Source organism: Penicillium riverlandense (assembly GCF_028828495.1).
Source record: "Penicillium riverlandense strain IBT 135883 chromosome Unknown utg000008l_segment0_segment0, whole genome shotgun sequence".
Classification (NCBI taxonomy): Eukaryota; Fungi; Ascomycota; class Eurotiomycetes; order Eurotiales; family Aspergillaceae; genus Penicillium; species Penicillium riverlandense.
Genome location: NW_026643199.1, coordinates 141,796 through 156,383, shown reverse-complemented (window position 1 = coordinate 156,383; position 14,588 = coordinate 141,796). Strand labels below are relative to the sequence as shown.

At 51.6% G+C, this 14,588-nt stretch overlaps 9 protein-coding genes across 9 annotated transcripts; 5 read left to right on the top strand and 4 right to left on the bottom strand.

Moving 5' to 3' along the window:
- Positions 1 to 87: 87 nt before the first annotated feature.
- Positions 88 to 532, bottom strand: N7474_009055 (uncharacterized protein; the record flags this gene model as incomplete). The annotated part of the gene is made up of 2 exons (XM_057200465.1): positions 88 to 362; positions 421 to 532. The coding sequence occupies 2 exons, from the start codon at positions 530 to 532 to the stop codon at positions 88 to 90; spliced, it is 387 nt and encodes a 128-aa protein (XP_057048452.1).
- A 492-nt stretch (positions 533 to 1,024) lies between these two features.
- N7474_009054 (uncharacterized protein) lies at positions 1,025 to 1,895 on the bottom strand (the record flags this gene model as incomplete). Its single annotated transcript, XM_057200464.1, has 2 exons — positions 1,025 to 1,632; positions 1,691 to 1,895. 2 exons carry the CDS (start codon positions 1,893 to 1,895, stop codon positions 1,025 to 1,027), a joined length of 813 nt encoding a protein of 270 aa, XP_057048451.1.
- A 266-nt stretch (positions 1,896 to 2,161) lies between these two features.
- On the bottom strand, positions 2,162 to 3,829 carry N7474_009053 (cytochrome P450; the record flags this gene model as incomplete). The annotated part of the gene is made up of 6 exons (XM_057200463.1): positions 2,162 to 2,321; positions 2,379 to 3,009; positions 3,060 to 3,189; positions 3,242 to 3,385; positions 3,437 to 3,467; positions 3,519 to 3,829. 6 exons carry the CDS (start codon positions 3,827 to 3,829, stop codon positions 2,162 to 2,164), a joined length of 1,407 nt encoding a protein of 468 aa, XP_057048450.1.
- A 387-nt stretch (positions 3,830 to 4,216) lies between these two features.
- Positions 4,217 to 5,788, top strand: N7474_009052 (uncharacterized protein; the record flags this gene model as incomplete). Its single annotated transcript, XM_057200462.1, has 5 exons — positions 4,217 to 4,808; positions 4,860 to 5,065; positions 5,115 to 5,242; positions 5,292 to 5,577; positions 5,660 to 5,788. 5 exons carry the CDS (start codon positions 4,217 to 4,219, stop codon positions 5,786 to 5,788), a joined length of 1,341 nt encoding a protein of 446 aa, XP_057048449.1.
- A 17-nt stretch (positions 5,789 to 5,805) lies between these two features.
- On the top strand, positions 5,806 to 6,040 carry N7474_009051 (transporter; the record flags this gene model as incomplete). Its single annotated transcript, XM_057200461.1, has 2 exons — positions 5,806 to 5,890; positions 5,913 to 6,040. 2 exons carry the CDS (start codon positions 5,806 to 5,808, stop codon positions 6,038 to 6,040), a joined length of 213 nt encoding a protein of 70 aa, XP_057048448.1.
- An 822-nt stretch (positions 6,041 to 6,862) lies between these two features.
- On the top strand, positions 6,863 to 8,240 carry N7474_009050 (uncharacterized protein; the record flags this gene model as incomplete). The annotated part of the gene is made up of 4 exons (XM_057200460.1): positions 6,863 to 7,155; positions 7,213 to 7,645; positions 7,698 to 7,892; positions 7,953 to 8,240. Coding segments are annotated over 4 exons (1,209 nt in total), but the record flags the coding sequence as incomplete, so codon positions are not given.
- A 533-nt stretch (positions 8,241 to 8,773) lies between these two features.
- N7474_009049 (SEC61-beta family protein) lies at positions 8,774 to 9,350 on the top strand (the record flags this gene model as incomplete). Its single annotated transcript, XM_057200459.1, has 4 exons — positions 8,774 to 8,776; positions 8,902 to 9,010; positions 9,073 to 9,249; positions 9,316 to 9,350. 4 exons carry the CDS (start codon positions 8,774 to 8,776, stop codon positions 9,348 to 9,350), a joined length of 324 nt encoding a protein of 107 aa, XP_057048446.1.
- Positions 9,351 to 10,560: 1,210 nt separating this feature from the next.
- Positions 10,561 to 12,949, top strand: N7474_009048 (sodium:solute symporter family protein; the record flags this gene model as incomplete). Its single annotated transcript, XM_057200458.1, has 7 exons — positions 10,561 to 10,679; positions 10,735 to 10,907; positions 10,963 to 11,469; positions 11,528 to 11,537; positions 11,591 to 11,625; positions 11,679 to 12,297; positions 12,349 to 12,949. 7 exons carry the CDS (start codon positions 10,561 to 10,563, stop codon positions 12,947 to 12,949), a joined length of 2,064 nt encoding a protein of 687 aa, XP_057048445.1.
- A 392-nt stretch (positions 12,950 to 13,341) lies between these two features.
- On the bottom strand, positions 13,342 to 14,228 carry N7474_009047 (rhodopsin family protein; the record flags this gene model as incomplete). Its single annotated transcript, XM_057200457.1, has 7 exons — positions 13,342 to 13,525; positions 13,582 to 13,622; positions 13,674 to 13,706; positions 13,771 to 13,795; positions 13,850 to 13,883; positions 13,985 to 14,038; positions 14,198 to 14,228. 7 exons carry the CDS (start codon positions 14,226 to 14,228, stop codon positions 13,342 to 13,344), a joined length of 402 nt encoding a protein of 133 aa, XP_057048444.1.
- Between the last annotated feature and the right edge of the window lie 360 nt (positions 14,229 to 14,588).

Genomic DNA, 14,588 nt, shown 5'->3' with positions numbered 1-14,588 from the left:
GCCCGTCAAGTCTTGGACAGTCAAGGATTTAATCCATTCCATCCCACCCGTCGCTGTCCACCGAACGCCAATTCCATACAGGACGACCTAGAAGGACCTGAGGGAATATGGCCGGCAACCCTGCCAATTAGCAGAGTTACCACAAAAAGCAGATCTTTCCAGAACCGCCCGAGTCACGGACCTGGGGACGGAAAAGAAGAGAGAACACACTGACCTAAGGGAAAAAAAGGTGAAGCGCCATCCCCACCCGAATAATCGGAATCGAATGATACCCAATTCCTCCATCCCGAAATCAAGACAGAGGAACAAGAGGTATGCTGCGTATTGCACTAAAGTGGCATCACACACAATCTTCGCACCGACTCTCCCATGGGGTTTGAAATCCCCCGATGTTTCTGATGCCGAGTGCAGGTGTGCCACGGCCGGTTAAAGCCGTGGTTTGTGTCTCACACCAGGCCCTCACGGGCAGTACCGGCCCCTGGTTCAGAACCAGGAGCGGGTTGGTGGATGAAGATTCCTCCGAATTTCTCATTTGCAGGGGTTCTCGGGTACTGAGTGCCAGGACTCAGTCCCCAAGGACAGTGGACAATGTCCGACTGTCGTGTGTAGCAAAGAAACGCAGCATTGGTGGGGATGGCGCTTGAGGAAGAGAAGAAAAAGAAAGTGAGTCGAACAGTGGGAAATCACTAGGGTGGGTCGTTGGATCACGTGGTACAAATTAGTCATTCTGTGTATAAAACAGCGGAGTCCTCACCAGTCGGAGAGTAGAATGTTGGAGGCTATTACCGGACTTACCGAGAATATCGAATATGTCTGAGAACATTGACTGACCGAATCATCGGACACAGCAAGCTTGCGGTCAGAGCTCTAGATAGCGGTTGGTTGATTCAACTCGAAACTGGCCTTCGGCGCCCGTCAATCCGCGGGTTACCTCACTATATCACGAGGACGTATTGGAAACACGACTGACAATCTTCTATATGGTCTGTAGAGATAGTGATCTTGCTTTTATATTTTTTCAAGATCAAAGGAGGGTCTTCCCCTCCGGCAGTCGACCTATCTCCTCAAATGCCCGAACAACATACCGCCTCCTATTGACCACAACCTTACTCCCTGGCACACACCATGCTCCTTTACCCTCACCCTCAAACCCAGCCAAAAGTGACGGCAAGGTACTCGCATCACTGCCAACTACATACTTTGCGTTCCACCCAGCAGCACTCCACTCTTCCCTTCGAACACAAACATCCGCCCCGGTCTTCCTGACTTCCCATTCACCAGAAGGAGTTTTCCGCCGGGTATGAGTCTGTGTCTGCTGCAGCGCCAGATACACGCCCCAGATCCGTCCCAGGAACGTCTTCGTCACCGTAAACTCTCCCTCCTTCCCAATTAGGTCGTCATCGTCCGACTCCAATACCCAGGAAATGCCCCCATGCGCACCATCAGGACCATCCCTGAATGGCAGCTCCCGCCATACCTCCTCGTATTCTGTTGGTGGTGCACCGGGGATATCAGGACGAGGCATGACGCCTGTTTCGAGGTCATCACCATTCGGCAATGAGACAAACGTCCCGCAGTCGGCGCTGCTAAACTCGCCATGAGAATCTAGCTCATGTGTAAATGCGACTCGCACTGGGACTGGTCAATTCTGGGGGGCTTTTTTTTTGGTTATATGTAGTGAAGGACTTACTTGGCTCCTGACTCTCGATGATTCGCTGGCCCGCAATGGCCCAGTCGATGCCGCCTGTTTGCTTGTCTATGCGTAAATCCAGATACCAATCTCTCACAGACATGACGATTGTGTCTGTTGTCTCGTTTGCTGGCTCAGGGAGCCAGCGGATAGAGATGCGGGTCGAAAAGCGGCATTCTGTCTTGGTTGATAGTTTGTTGGCCATGGTGATGAATTAGGGGGTTCTCTTGGGTTGTTCTGTTGATTTCCCAGGCTTAGGAGCGTAGAGGGGCCCCCTTATGATATCGCGGGTTGTCTAGGTCCGGGTAGAGTTGTCAATTCGAGAGCTAGTTATAGTGGTTTTGACGAAGACAGATCCGGAATGTCGAGGAGAAACGCTTATCAGTTTTCCCCGCTCGGCTGGTCATTTCCCCTCATGGGAGCAACTTCGTCGGTTCAACCACTCATTATTATTCTATTTACTAAATTCATCTAAATTGGACGGAAAATAAGCTTGCACATCTGCCCCTTGGGTCTCGCAGAAATAATCTGCTCATGGATTTCCATCGACGCCGTCATATCCGGAGCCACCGTGGTCTGGAAGCGCGAATACACTTCACGAAGAAGTATTTTCATTTCCACCAGCGCGAGACTAGAAAATCAAAGAATTATTAGCGTGGAATTATTCGTCAGTAAGAATAAAACTCACTTCTTCCCTGTGCACCCGCGCCCCCCAACAGCAAACGCAAAAAAGAGCCTATTCCGATCCGCCGCACCCTCCGCCTCAAGCCATCGATCCGGGTAGAAACGATCCGGATCTGGAAACACCTCCTCATTCAAACGGTGCACAGTATAGGGCTGGCAACTGGCAATCGTATGGGCTGGAACGAAGTACCCATCAATCACCCGGCCGCCGTCAGGCACATAGCGAGGCAGCGACATAGGGATAGGTGGGGAGCAGCGGAGCGCTTCCTTGATAACAGCATCGAGATAGACAAGGCTATCAAGTGTTGCATCTGCCGGCGTAGAGACAATTTCATCATGCAGCCGGCACTGGAATTCAAGGTTATGTGGTCGCGACAGCTCCCACATGAGGAAGCATAGCCCGTCGCCGGTCGTGTCAATGCCGGCTGCCATGTGGTCCTTGCATTCTGCGGCTGCTTGCATAAGCTCGAGGCTGGATCCTTTGCGCGTTAGTTTCTCCATGAGTGTATATGATTCCAGATTTGTTTGGGAGGCCATCTCTATTACGTATTTGTCTGCTATGGGTGAGGCGCCCGGCCGGAGTGCTCTTGGGAAATGAAGCGCTACTTGTGGGAGGTAGTACTCCAGTAGGTTTTCTGATTTTGTACTTAGAGACGTTGACTGGCTTGATGGGAGCGGAACTTACGCTGAAGGCTTTGATGATATGTCATCTCTTGCATCACTTCGAAGTCCTTGGGGATATCGAGGGATTTAAGCCCTCTGGGACTGAACATAAAATGTGTGACGCAGTCTAGGGCATAGCAGTGGAGGAGAGCCTGAACGCAATTAATATACCAGGTTCTTATTTTCGTTTGTGTCAGGACATACATAAACATCAATACTCTTCTGACCAGCCTCTGTGCATCTAGACACAAAAGACATGGCGCATTCGTTGATTTCTGCGAGGGGTTTCTCTTTCATGATATTGGTCATGGCATATCGCTCTGCCAACAGCCGTTTTCTCTTGCTATGCTGCACATTGTGTCAGTGAATGCAGTGCCATCTCGACAGCAATTAGCTAACCTCATCCTTGGACAGTGTAGAGAACATCGTCCTGCCAGAGTCCCTAAGTAGCTGCTATAAGGATTAATAGCGGAAAACTTACTTGATTCTAAATTGCCGAAAAAGGTCATAGAACTCGGTCTTGTCATACCCGCTTCCTCCAGAGGAATAGATCTCCTTGATAGCCTCGAGACTTGCGAAGGATACTTCGTTTGGAGCCAGTCGGACGACAGGTCCGTAGATCTGATGTAGCCGATGGATGAATTCGCGACGATTCGCTGTGAACTCTTGATACTTGATCCATAGACTGGTGAATCGGGTGTACCATGGTCCTGGTATTTGGGACAATGGAGAGAATTCTCTTGTCAAGATATAGAAAACAAAGAGAAAGACACCTGCCCACGCTGACAGCATGTTTAGAGAAAAGATCTTCCAGCCAGCAGATACGAGTAGACGGACGAAGTCTGAGGTTTCTCAGGGCGAGAGAAGATGTAATTACTTTCCGAATAGTTCAAAATATGGCCATGTTTGTATAAGACTGGATTGCAATTGTGATAAGCAGTTCAATTGTTGACAGTCGATTCGCTTGGTATCTCGTGCGGGGAAAGACACCTTGCCCCGATTAGGCAAGCTGAGGAGATAGGGAGGGATCAGTGCAGAGTGTAGGGTTAGAGCTTATCTGCTATACGAGCAAATAATTGGAGATAAGTCCGTACAGTAGAGTTGTTATGAAGTCACCAACTACATAAAGGCCGTAGGTATAGTTTATAATTTTGTTTAGTTGAATACCCGTTCGCAAAAATGCCACCCAAGAAACCGGGTGTAAACGAAGCGTCAGCGACAGCCGCTGAGACAGGCGAGCTGAAGTCAGTTCGACTTGCTCCCTCGGGACTCCCACTCTCGCCAACAGTAACGAACGACCCCCTGGATCCGCTGAACTGGTCTCTTGTCCAGAAATATACTTGTATCCTACTCGTCTGTTTTGCCTACTGCCTCCTCACCTATTTCACGACGGCGTCTGTCCCGGCTTTTTCTGAGCTCGCGGTGCAGTTCCATACCACTTATACGAAAGTGAACTGGACCTTCGCGGTGCCATGTCTCGGCCTAGCTATGGGTCCCTTGCTCACCTCGTCTCTAGCGGAGACTTATGGACGCCGCCCGGTGTTGATTGCTAGCACGATCGTCTCTGTCATTGCGAGTGGGTGCACCTCGTTGAAGAATACTTCGCTATCGGGGTATATGGCTGCCCGATTTTTCCAGGGTGTGGGCGCTGGGCCGTCTGCTAATATCGGGCTGGCCATTATCAATGATCTGTCATTTGAACATGAGAGAGGGTTTCGCGTAGGACTTTGGGCTATGTCGGCTAATATTGGGAGTGTGCTTGGAGCTGTGGGTATGTATTTCTTGTTGTCAGGGTTGATATTGTGATTCTAACGGTGTCCAGTGGGTGGCTTCCTGGCGTCAGTCTCGCAATACTGGATCAGTTATCATGTCACCATCTTATTTGTGGTGCTGCTGGTCTGCGAATGCGTGTTTTTACCGGAAACACACTACCCACGAGCTGCGATGCTCGAGCGAGAAGCCCAAGGTAGCCAGTCAGAGGAGATGGAATCCGATGACTTGAAAAGGACCAAGCAGCTGGGGTACTTGGTAAGTTCCGAGGTTTTGTTTTGGGCAGGCTTCTCTAACATTGCCACAGCACTTTCATCCAATCCCTGGAGTGAGACACCCGAAGTTCTGGGATGCTATCCTCGAGTTTTGCAGACTGTGGACATACCCGACGATTTCCATCAGCGTGTGCGCATACGTCTTTTTCCAATATTGGTGGTAGGTGAACAAGTCCTCAGATGAGGCACAGGCTCATGCGCCGATCTAGGATCTGTTCCATCATGACCATGGAGCCATTGGCATATGAGACCAAACGGGTGCAAGTACAAGGATTGCTGTTCATCGGCCTCATTGTCGGTCTGGTCTTCGCCGAGGTCTTCTGTTCGGGGAATCTCAGCGACTGGCTTGTTGCCCGGCTAGCCCGCCGCAATAATGCCCAGCGGGAACCCGAGATGAGACTGTGGTTGGGGTATCCCGCCGCAGTCGTGTCATCGGTCGGGCTCATTGTTTGGGGCATCTCCGTTGAACGTGGCTGGCACTGGATGACCGGCGAAGTTGCATTTTTCCTCTGTCAGTATCGGTTCATCCTTGGCAAGCCTCCTTTCTGATCGTTCCCCAGATGCCCTTGGGACGCAGGTCGGGAATACGGTATTGTCCACGTACATTGTGGACAATTATCCCGAGTTCGCCATGGAAGTCATCATGTTCTATTCGGTGGTGATCAATGTGAGTGGGAATATGGGATGTTCGAGATGTGGTGGTTGACCATATGCCCGGAACAGATGTCGGCCTTTATCAATCCGTGGTTCATCAGCATCTGGGTTGAGAACTCTGGTAATCCACTGCTCCTTATTGGCGGAGAATGCTGTTTCTGACCGGGGATTTCTAGGCTGGGCTTGGACCTTTTCGGCACAAGCGATCGTTTGCACCTTCGGCCTGATCCCGGTGTATGTACTGCTGCACCGATACGGCGGTCGGATGCGAAAGCCGCTCTATCTGGTGGCTGTGTCGAGTTGAGAGTAAATTACTCGAGGGAGTTCATCGCACATTCTCAGTGACAGTCAGCAGCCCAGCCACCGCCACTGATGTTGACACTGATCGCCCTGGCCCGGAATGTTTCAGCGTGTGGCAGCCACAGGCCGGGAAAGTTCTGGATCCCCGCTGGAAACCGTCCCGGAGTGTCACATAAATTGAGACGGAGAACCGTTATTCTTCACGTCTAAATCATCATAATCATGTAAGCACGTACTTGGCTCCGACCCTTCTGGGCCCAGGGATCACGGTCCGGTGCCTGTCGCGAATCGATGGGTCGACCCACCAGGAACCAGGAGGCAAGATTTGACGATGGAGAATGAGAATTAAGTCTAGACAGTTGGTGTAGCTGTGTGACCCGCCCGGCCGTGGAATGCCCAACCCCGGACAGCCCCTAGTCTTCTTTCTTCGCTTCCCCCAAAATCCCAACGGTGTTTCTTCCTTCCTCCTTTCCTTCCCCCCCTCCCCCCGTCACTCGTTCTTTCAGGAGGCCAACGCCATCTCTCCTCCATCCATCCATCCGTCCGCGTTACAGAACCATCAGCACCACACCATCCGTCCGCGTCATCTCTTGGCACAAACAAGAAGGGGGGAAATTCCCGACCGTCCATCGCTCGCTCATCTCGGCTGGTTCGAGAGCTCTTCACCCAGTTCGATGCCACTCCGGCCTGACTCCTGATCCTTTCCCGACCAACGAACTCCCCAAGCCTGACAACTCAAGCCTCCTGACGTTTCAACCGTCACCGTCCAGCCTGGTCGCAGCGACGAACCCCTCTTTGATCTATAAATCGACGAAACCACCGTCAGGTGGTCAATACCAACACCGTGTCTCTCCCTCCAAGTCATCGCGTGGTCCCACCGACCGTGTCGGCGGGCCACTTCGCCAAGATTCCATCTCATGGGTCGCACGCGTCCCTCTGGGAAGGTTCATTCGACCCTTCCTTTCGGCAAGATACGGACGTGTTTATTGCTAGGGAAGGGCATACGACTGTGCAGCCCAAGTCCACAACCCGGAAATGCTACCTACCGAATACCCAGTGGACCTGGTCCTTCGCGATCGTAACGCTCATCCAGACGCTCGTCACACTCGGGCTCCAATGGTATGTAACCAGTCCTTTTTAGGGGGAATTCTCTCAGATCACTAACGACACCGCTAGCTACATCTTTGTGAACTTCCAGACTCAGCTCCACATCGCTGCTGCCCCTGCCGCCAAACCAATCCCCACCTTCTTGGCTCTGTACAGCTTCGGTTTCATCTACGAGTTGGTGTTGGTATATGACGCCCTTCGCATGAAGAATACTATTCAGATCATTGGACTATGCGTTTGCAACGTTGGACTTCTCATCTACGGCGCCGTGCAGGTGCGACAGATCCGCGAGTCAGTCGCCGTCTTGGCGGTTAATCATGCAACCAACAGCCGTGTTTGGGGAGAAACGGAGCCTTTTCTGATCATCATTCCCTGCATCGTGGCATTAGCAACCGTTCTAATGACATTTCTTGCGTGGAAGCTGTATGATGAATTCGCTTGGACGATCTACAAGCATATCAGCGCGGACCTGCGCATGAAACGCCGTTACCTCGCCTACCAGGTTAGTTCCCACGTTTCTGTGTTTAGAGAAATTTCTGACCAACATCCTGTAGATCTACATCGCTCTGCTGAAGTTCGACTTCTTCTTCTTTCTCGGATTTACCGTCCAATTTCTCGTCGTGGTGTCGGCCAATCTCGATGCCGAGTTCATCCTTACCATCATTGCGATCCCGGTGACTATTGTCATCTTGGCGTGTGCTGCACTGTTTGTCCGACGCGAAACCATGTTTGGTATGGTCGTCATCATTGTAAGTCCTCGTACCTTCCCCCGAACCCACCCGAACTTGGATTAATCACAGCGTTTGCAGCTGCTCTTCTTCGCGGCCATGGCATACTTCTGCTTCAAGCTTTATCGAATGTATTCACCCTTGACGTTCTACCAGTACCTACCGGCCCGGGCCTCGATGACTTTCTTCGCTGTCATCACGCTCATCCTGATTGTCATCACCATCATCAACGCCGGCATCTGCGCCCACAACTTCAATCGCGGCCTCAAGCCGCACATCAACAAGAAGAAGACGCCCGAGGAGGAAAAGACGACGGAGCTATCGTCCAACATTGGAGGCCAAGTTCCGTCTCGGATGATGATCGACTGATTCCTGGTTCCTCGAACTAGCAAGATTTGATGGTCAAAAAATAGTACGATGACATTTTTGTCTCTTTAGTTTACATAGTTGATATCCCCCCTGGCGTTTGAAATTAGGAGCGTCATGATTTATTTACCTTTTTCTTCTGTGACTTGAGTTCTCTTTGTATGAACGGTTTGGACATTTAGCCTGTGTTTCCGGTATGATACCTCCCTATGTGTGATGGTTTCGGTATTGCAGTCTGTGTGGCTGGTCGAAATTTACGATGATTTAGTGTCTGCGGGGTTGCTCTTTAACTATCTCTCCAACATATCTCTTCTGGATCCCAAGACATAAATTCCAAGAAGGGGGCCTCTGTCCAATCTGGAGAAAGAAGGAGAGGTCACGTGTGTGCGAAGCTAGCGGATCCGCGATCGTGGCCTCTTGACACACTCCGCAACCTCCTTTCCTCTTTTGTCTGGACATCCTCTCCCTTCTTTTCTTTTCTCCAGCGCACGGCATTTATTTTCTCAACCCAATCCCTTCTAATACCATCAGTCGCAATGGTAAGTCCCTACATTCTCAACAGCCAATGCCTCACCCGGACACCCAGTCGGCTGTGTCTTTTCCCATCGAGGTGTCTTGTGCTGTCGGTCAATGGCACAGCAGAGCTGACACCCAATTTCTCTAGGCATCCCCTCGCCCTGCCTCTCCTCTCACCTCCGGCGCCGAGTCAGGCCCTGACGCCAAGTCCCCTGGCTCCGGCTCCGGTGCTGCCGCCACTGGCTCATCCGTCGGCCGTCCTTCGTCGCCGACTCCCCCGGTGGTCCTCGCGCCGCTATGCGCCGTCGCGCGGCTGCAGACCACAAGGAGTCCCTGCGGAATGTTCGCCCCAGCTCGACTCGCTCCGCTGGCGCGGGTGGTTCGTCCGGCACGATGCTGAAGCTGTACACCGATGAGAGCCCCGGTCTGCGCGTCGACCCCGTTGTCGTCCTGGTGCTGAGCCTGGGTTTCATTTTCTCTGTCGTTGGCCTGCACGGTAAGCTTTTTCTTTCAGTTGGAGTGTGTTTCTCGATCAATCGAAACTGATATCTCTCTTCCACAGTCATTGCCAAGATCACCCGCAAGTTCTCCTCGTGAGCGTGTTGCGTCAGCCCTGATGTGTTGTTGCTCCTCGGCACGAGCTGTGTGAAGCCATCCTCAACTTTCTCTCCATCACTCTCTCCTGCGAATCCCTTCTTTCTCCTATACCCCGTGACTTCCGGTCATTTCCCTTGATCCTAGTGGTGGCGCTGGAACCATCCTGTCCTGGCATGGTTCCGTTTCTTTTTTTTATGGCATGTGTGGGGGGCGTTGCAAAAAGACAGACGTTGGAGACCTATCCGCTGCATAGGTCGATCTGGCATCATTTTTCTCGTGTGGAAGCCTGACGACGTCGAGTGCTGAGGGGGTATTTTCTTGGGGTCAGACTACCAATTGTGCTCGTTTCTCTTCGATTCTGTTCGTGGGAGCGAGCAACGGTTGACTGACGAGAATTGACCACCGATGCTGGGGCTGTGTTGTCGGGTGTCTGTACAATATTTACCGGTGAAGGTGAAATTTGCTGCATTGAATCATTCGGGACGAGAGTCTTCTACTGTTGCTCTTTGTAGTCACGTAATCGGTGAATTAGATCTGGTCTGCTCGTTATATTCGTAATTGAGCCAATCAATCCACCAGTTGATCTCTCGTATAAATCCGAAGACAAATGCAAGTGAACCACCCACATCTCCAATCCGCTATCAATCGCGACTAGTCAGCAAGCAAGGTGAGGATCGGAACAGTCTTATCTCGCCATGGTCCCGCGAGCCAATCACATCCCATCCGCGATCTACAGACCTGATAAGCCCTCCCAGCTTGCTCACTTCCCACCAAACGCACCGCTGATAATCCTCCAGGCGGAGAGGGCCGGTCGGGTCCTCCTGTCTGCCGGCTAACCTCTTCCATATCACAAATTACGAGAGCTTATGTCTCCCCGTCTGGGCCCTTATCGCCCAATCTCCGTATCTTTATCTCAACTTACCCCAGGACGCACCATGGCGTGCCCCAGATCGTGCGAATTCGGAGCCGGTGGACGGATAATTGCAGGCGCTTGTGTTAATGCAGCTCTTATATATTTAGTTCGTCGCGTCCGTGGTTGGTTTCGTTTATATCCATATCTTAACAACCTGGGTTCCACGGTAGTACTTGTACTCAATATCAGCCCCTTTGATTTGCCGTCACATCCTTTGACCGAGAGCTTCTTTATTATTTACAAAGCCACTACTACTGCTTCCACCATCTGGCCGTATCCATTGATTCCACAACAGCTATGTCTGGGGAGGTCCAGTTCGTGGCTCCTCTCTCCCAAGCCTTCGGCTATGGCATTATCCTGGGACTCGGCTTTGCGTTTGCGCTCCTGATGATTTTTATTACTTGGGCTTTGAAACGGTAGGTTTTTGTTCTGATTTTCTGGTGTTCACCTCCACTGACATCTCTTTAATAGCTACCAGTATGAAGTCCAAACCTCTGAGATGTTCACCACTGCAGGACGATCCGTGAAATCGGGTTTGGTCGCCGCCGCGGTGGTAAGCAGCTGGACCTGGGCGGCGACTCTGCTGCAGTCGTCGGCTGTTGCCTACAAGTACGGCATCTCGGGCCCGTTCTTCTATGCATCAGGTAGGTCTCCCATACCCGAGAATCAAGATCTGGAGCTAACTCTCTCTTGTAAAAGGTGCAACTGTTCAGATCCTCCTCTTCGCAACTCTGGCAATTGAACTAAAACGGCGAGCCCCCAATGCACACACCTTCCTCGAAGTCATCCGCGCCCGCTACGGAACCACCGTGCACGCCGTCTTCATCGTCTTCTGCCTAATGACCAATATCCTCGTCACAGCAATGCTGCTCACGGGCGGCTCAGCTGTGATGACAGCCCTGACAGGAGTGAACACAGCCGCGGCCTGTTTTTTGCTTCCCATTGGCGTCGTGCTATATACTCTGTTCGGAGGCATCAAGGCGACCTTCATCACCGATTATATGCACACCGTGGTGATCTTGGTCGTTATCTTCCTCTTCGCGTTCTCGGCATACGCGACGAATGCTAACCTCGGGTCGCCGGCGAAGGTGTATGATGCCTTGGTCGAGGCTGCGAAGAGACATCCGGTTGAAGGGAATGCAGAGGGGAGTTATCTGACTATGCGCTCGAAGGAGGGTGGGATCTTTTGGGTCATTAACTTGATCGGTAAGTAGCTCTCTGGCTAATTTTTTCTGATCTTGACTGACTGATGATGGCAATGCAGGAAACTTTGGGTTCGTTGAATGTCCTCATATATCACGGCGTTATACTGATTTAGTTTGCCCAGCACTGTTTTCCTCGACAATGGATACTACAACAAAGGTATCTAGTAGCCCGTCCTCACTCTCTTCCTTTAACTAATTGACATGTTATAGCCATCGCTGCAAGCCCCGTCCACGCATTCCCCGGCTATGTCATCGGCGGACTCTGCTGGTTCGCGATTCCCTGGCTCTGCGCCAGCACAATGGGCATCTCCGCGCTAGCCCTAGAGGGATCCCAGCGGATTAACCCCAACGATGTGACTGCAGGCCTTGTGCTCCCCTTCGCCGCCGTCAAGCTCCTCGGCTACAGCGGTGCAGTGGCCACAACACTCATGATCTTCATGGCCGTGACGTCCGCCTTCTCGGCGCAGCTGATCGCCGTCTCCTCCATCATGACATATGACATCTACCAAGCGTACATCGAACCTGCGGCCAAGGGCAAGAGGCTGGTGTGGATCTCGCATATGTCTTGTATTGTTTATTCCATTATTATGGCTGGCTTTTCCACGGGTCTTGCCTATGCTGGTATCGGGATGGGGTATCTCTACCTGCTTATGGGTGTTATCATTTCATCTGCTGTCTTCCCCGGAGCTATGACTCTCCTCTGGAAGGGACAGAATTGGATTGCTGCTGCTGCATCGCCGCCACTGGGGTTGGCCGTATCTCTCATCGCGTGGCTGGTCACCGCAAAGAAGGAGTACGGTATCTTGACTGTCACCAGCACCGGATCAAAGTGAGCCTTTTGTTTCTGCCATCGTCGACATGTACTAACATAAGGTTATAGTTACCCCATGCTAGCTGGCAACGTCGCCGCCCTCCTCAGTCCAGTGATCTTTGTGCCAATCCTGACCTACGCCTTCGGTCCACAAAACTACAACTACGAATCCATGCGCGCAATCCGCAAAGTCGACGACACCGAAGTCACCGCCGCCGCACACGTAGATCCAGAGCTCGTTCCCGGCGAAACCGATCCCATCCAAACAGACTCGGAGAAAGAAGAAGAAGCGCGCAAACTCGACCGCGCAGCACTGTACTCCCGCACACTGACTGTGTTCATGACCGTTGCTTTTATGGTCCTCTGGCCCATTCCCATGTACGGCACGTCGTACGTCTTCAGCAAGAAGTTCTTCACGGGATGGGTTGTTGTTGGACTGATTTGGTTGTTTTGTACACTTTGTGGGGTTGTTATCTTCCCACTTTATGAAGGCAGAGAGAGTATCATGCGTACTGCGCGACTTATGGCATTGGACCTGATGGGTAGGAAGCCGATGACTGTTTATCGGGGTCGGCAGGCTGAGGGGGAGGCTTCAAGGTCTGGTGTTGCGACGCCTACGGAGAAAGTTGGCGATGTTAAAGCCAAAGAGGCTTTGGCGATCTCTGCTTGAGATTTTGTTGTCTTGTCGGAGGATGGACTCTTCTAGATGTTGCGACAATTCTGCTCTTGTCTTGTATTGCCTTTTTTTTCGTCTTATACCCAGACATACCTATAGTCCTGTTTAACTAATGATACCACTTTTCATACGGTTGCGAGTTTAACTAGCTTTGTGTCGCCGTAGGAGTAGAGTACACCGTCCACAAAAGAAGAATCCGACACTTGAAGATAGACAGGGAACCCGAGTTTGCATCTGCTCGCCCACTTCTTTCTTCCCAACCGCTCAAGCCATCCAGTTGTCTTCGGATTTCTTGTCACATCAAAACCAAAGAAGCATAGAAAATAGGAAAAAGTAAACCCACCCAGCAGTCATCCACCCAAAAGAACCCAGACTTCCACCATTTGCTATACATACTGGTCGGCTGTTTTCTGTGGCTGTTCAGACTGCGGCTTCTGACCAGGAGTCCCTTGCAGGGGCCCTTGCTGCTGCGGTTGCCACCCTCCAGAGGCATAAGCCTGTGGTGGTGGTTGCGGGCCATAGTTCATTCCCTGCGGGGGCCGTGTTTCGGGAGTAATGTCAGGCCGGTCGCTGGCACGGAAATTAGTCCACCAGCCTAGAGAACTCGATGGGCAGAATGAACCTACCGCAGGTCTTGTGTGAACCGGCAGGTGTAGCATGTCACTTCCTGCAAGGGGATCAGTATCAGAGACTGTGGTAAGAGGGGGGTTAGGATTACCTTGTATTTGTGTATGGCGAGCGGAAGGATAGGCTAAGGTAGGGGTTAATGTCCTTAATATTCCATGGCGAGATCTGCTTGAGTTGAGGGAGCTTACCACAAAGCAGAGGGTAAACCAAGGCCTGAGAGAAGTGAGCTTGTCAGGTTCAATAATTGAATTGGGGGAAAGTACATACCATCGGGTGAGGCAGTGGCCATTCCAGTGCTGGCCTGGAAGAACAATATTGATTAGCGGGCGATTGGAAGGTGGGCTGGAAGCTTCAAAGAGAGCTTCCAGCCGTCTACGCCACAGCAACATGAAAATCACTCACAATTGTAGCAATAGGCACGAACGTGCTCATAGCCCTCCAGCATGGAGGTAAACTCTGCGTGCGATCATGTCAGTTGTTGTGGTCGGCAGTTCGGTGGAGAGGAGCTAAATATAAAGTGGATGGGGTGGATGGCTTCATTATTCAGGAACGGGAAGGGTAGGTCCACTTGCTGCCGAAGCCAGGAACAAGGCCAGCAGGGAGAGACACACTCACCGTGCATGCCAAATGTGATACAGATAGCCATGATGAAGTCGGGTTCAATGGCAAGAAAAAGACCAGCTGGCCAGAGATGAAGCAAGACTGAAGATCTCAAGGCAGCGGCGTTGCGCCGTGGCGAGGCAGCTTGGCAGGCCACGTGATTCTTTGCCCACCAACCTTAACCAAGTCCTTGTTGATGCCTGATGCTGCCTGAAGATCTACTGACATACGATTGGCTGGGTGATAACTATTGAGTGCCGGTTCAGACGCTTTTTCCAGAGGCCTTGGAGGATCATTCTCTTGTCTTTTGTCTTCCCTATTCCGTGAGGCTCTTGCCTTGCCCGTTCCTGGAGGTATTTGACCCGTCTCGAGAGCAATCCTTCTCGATCTATTTTGCCGTTGGCTG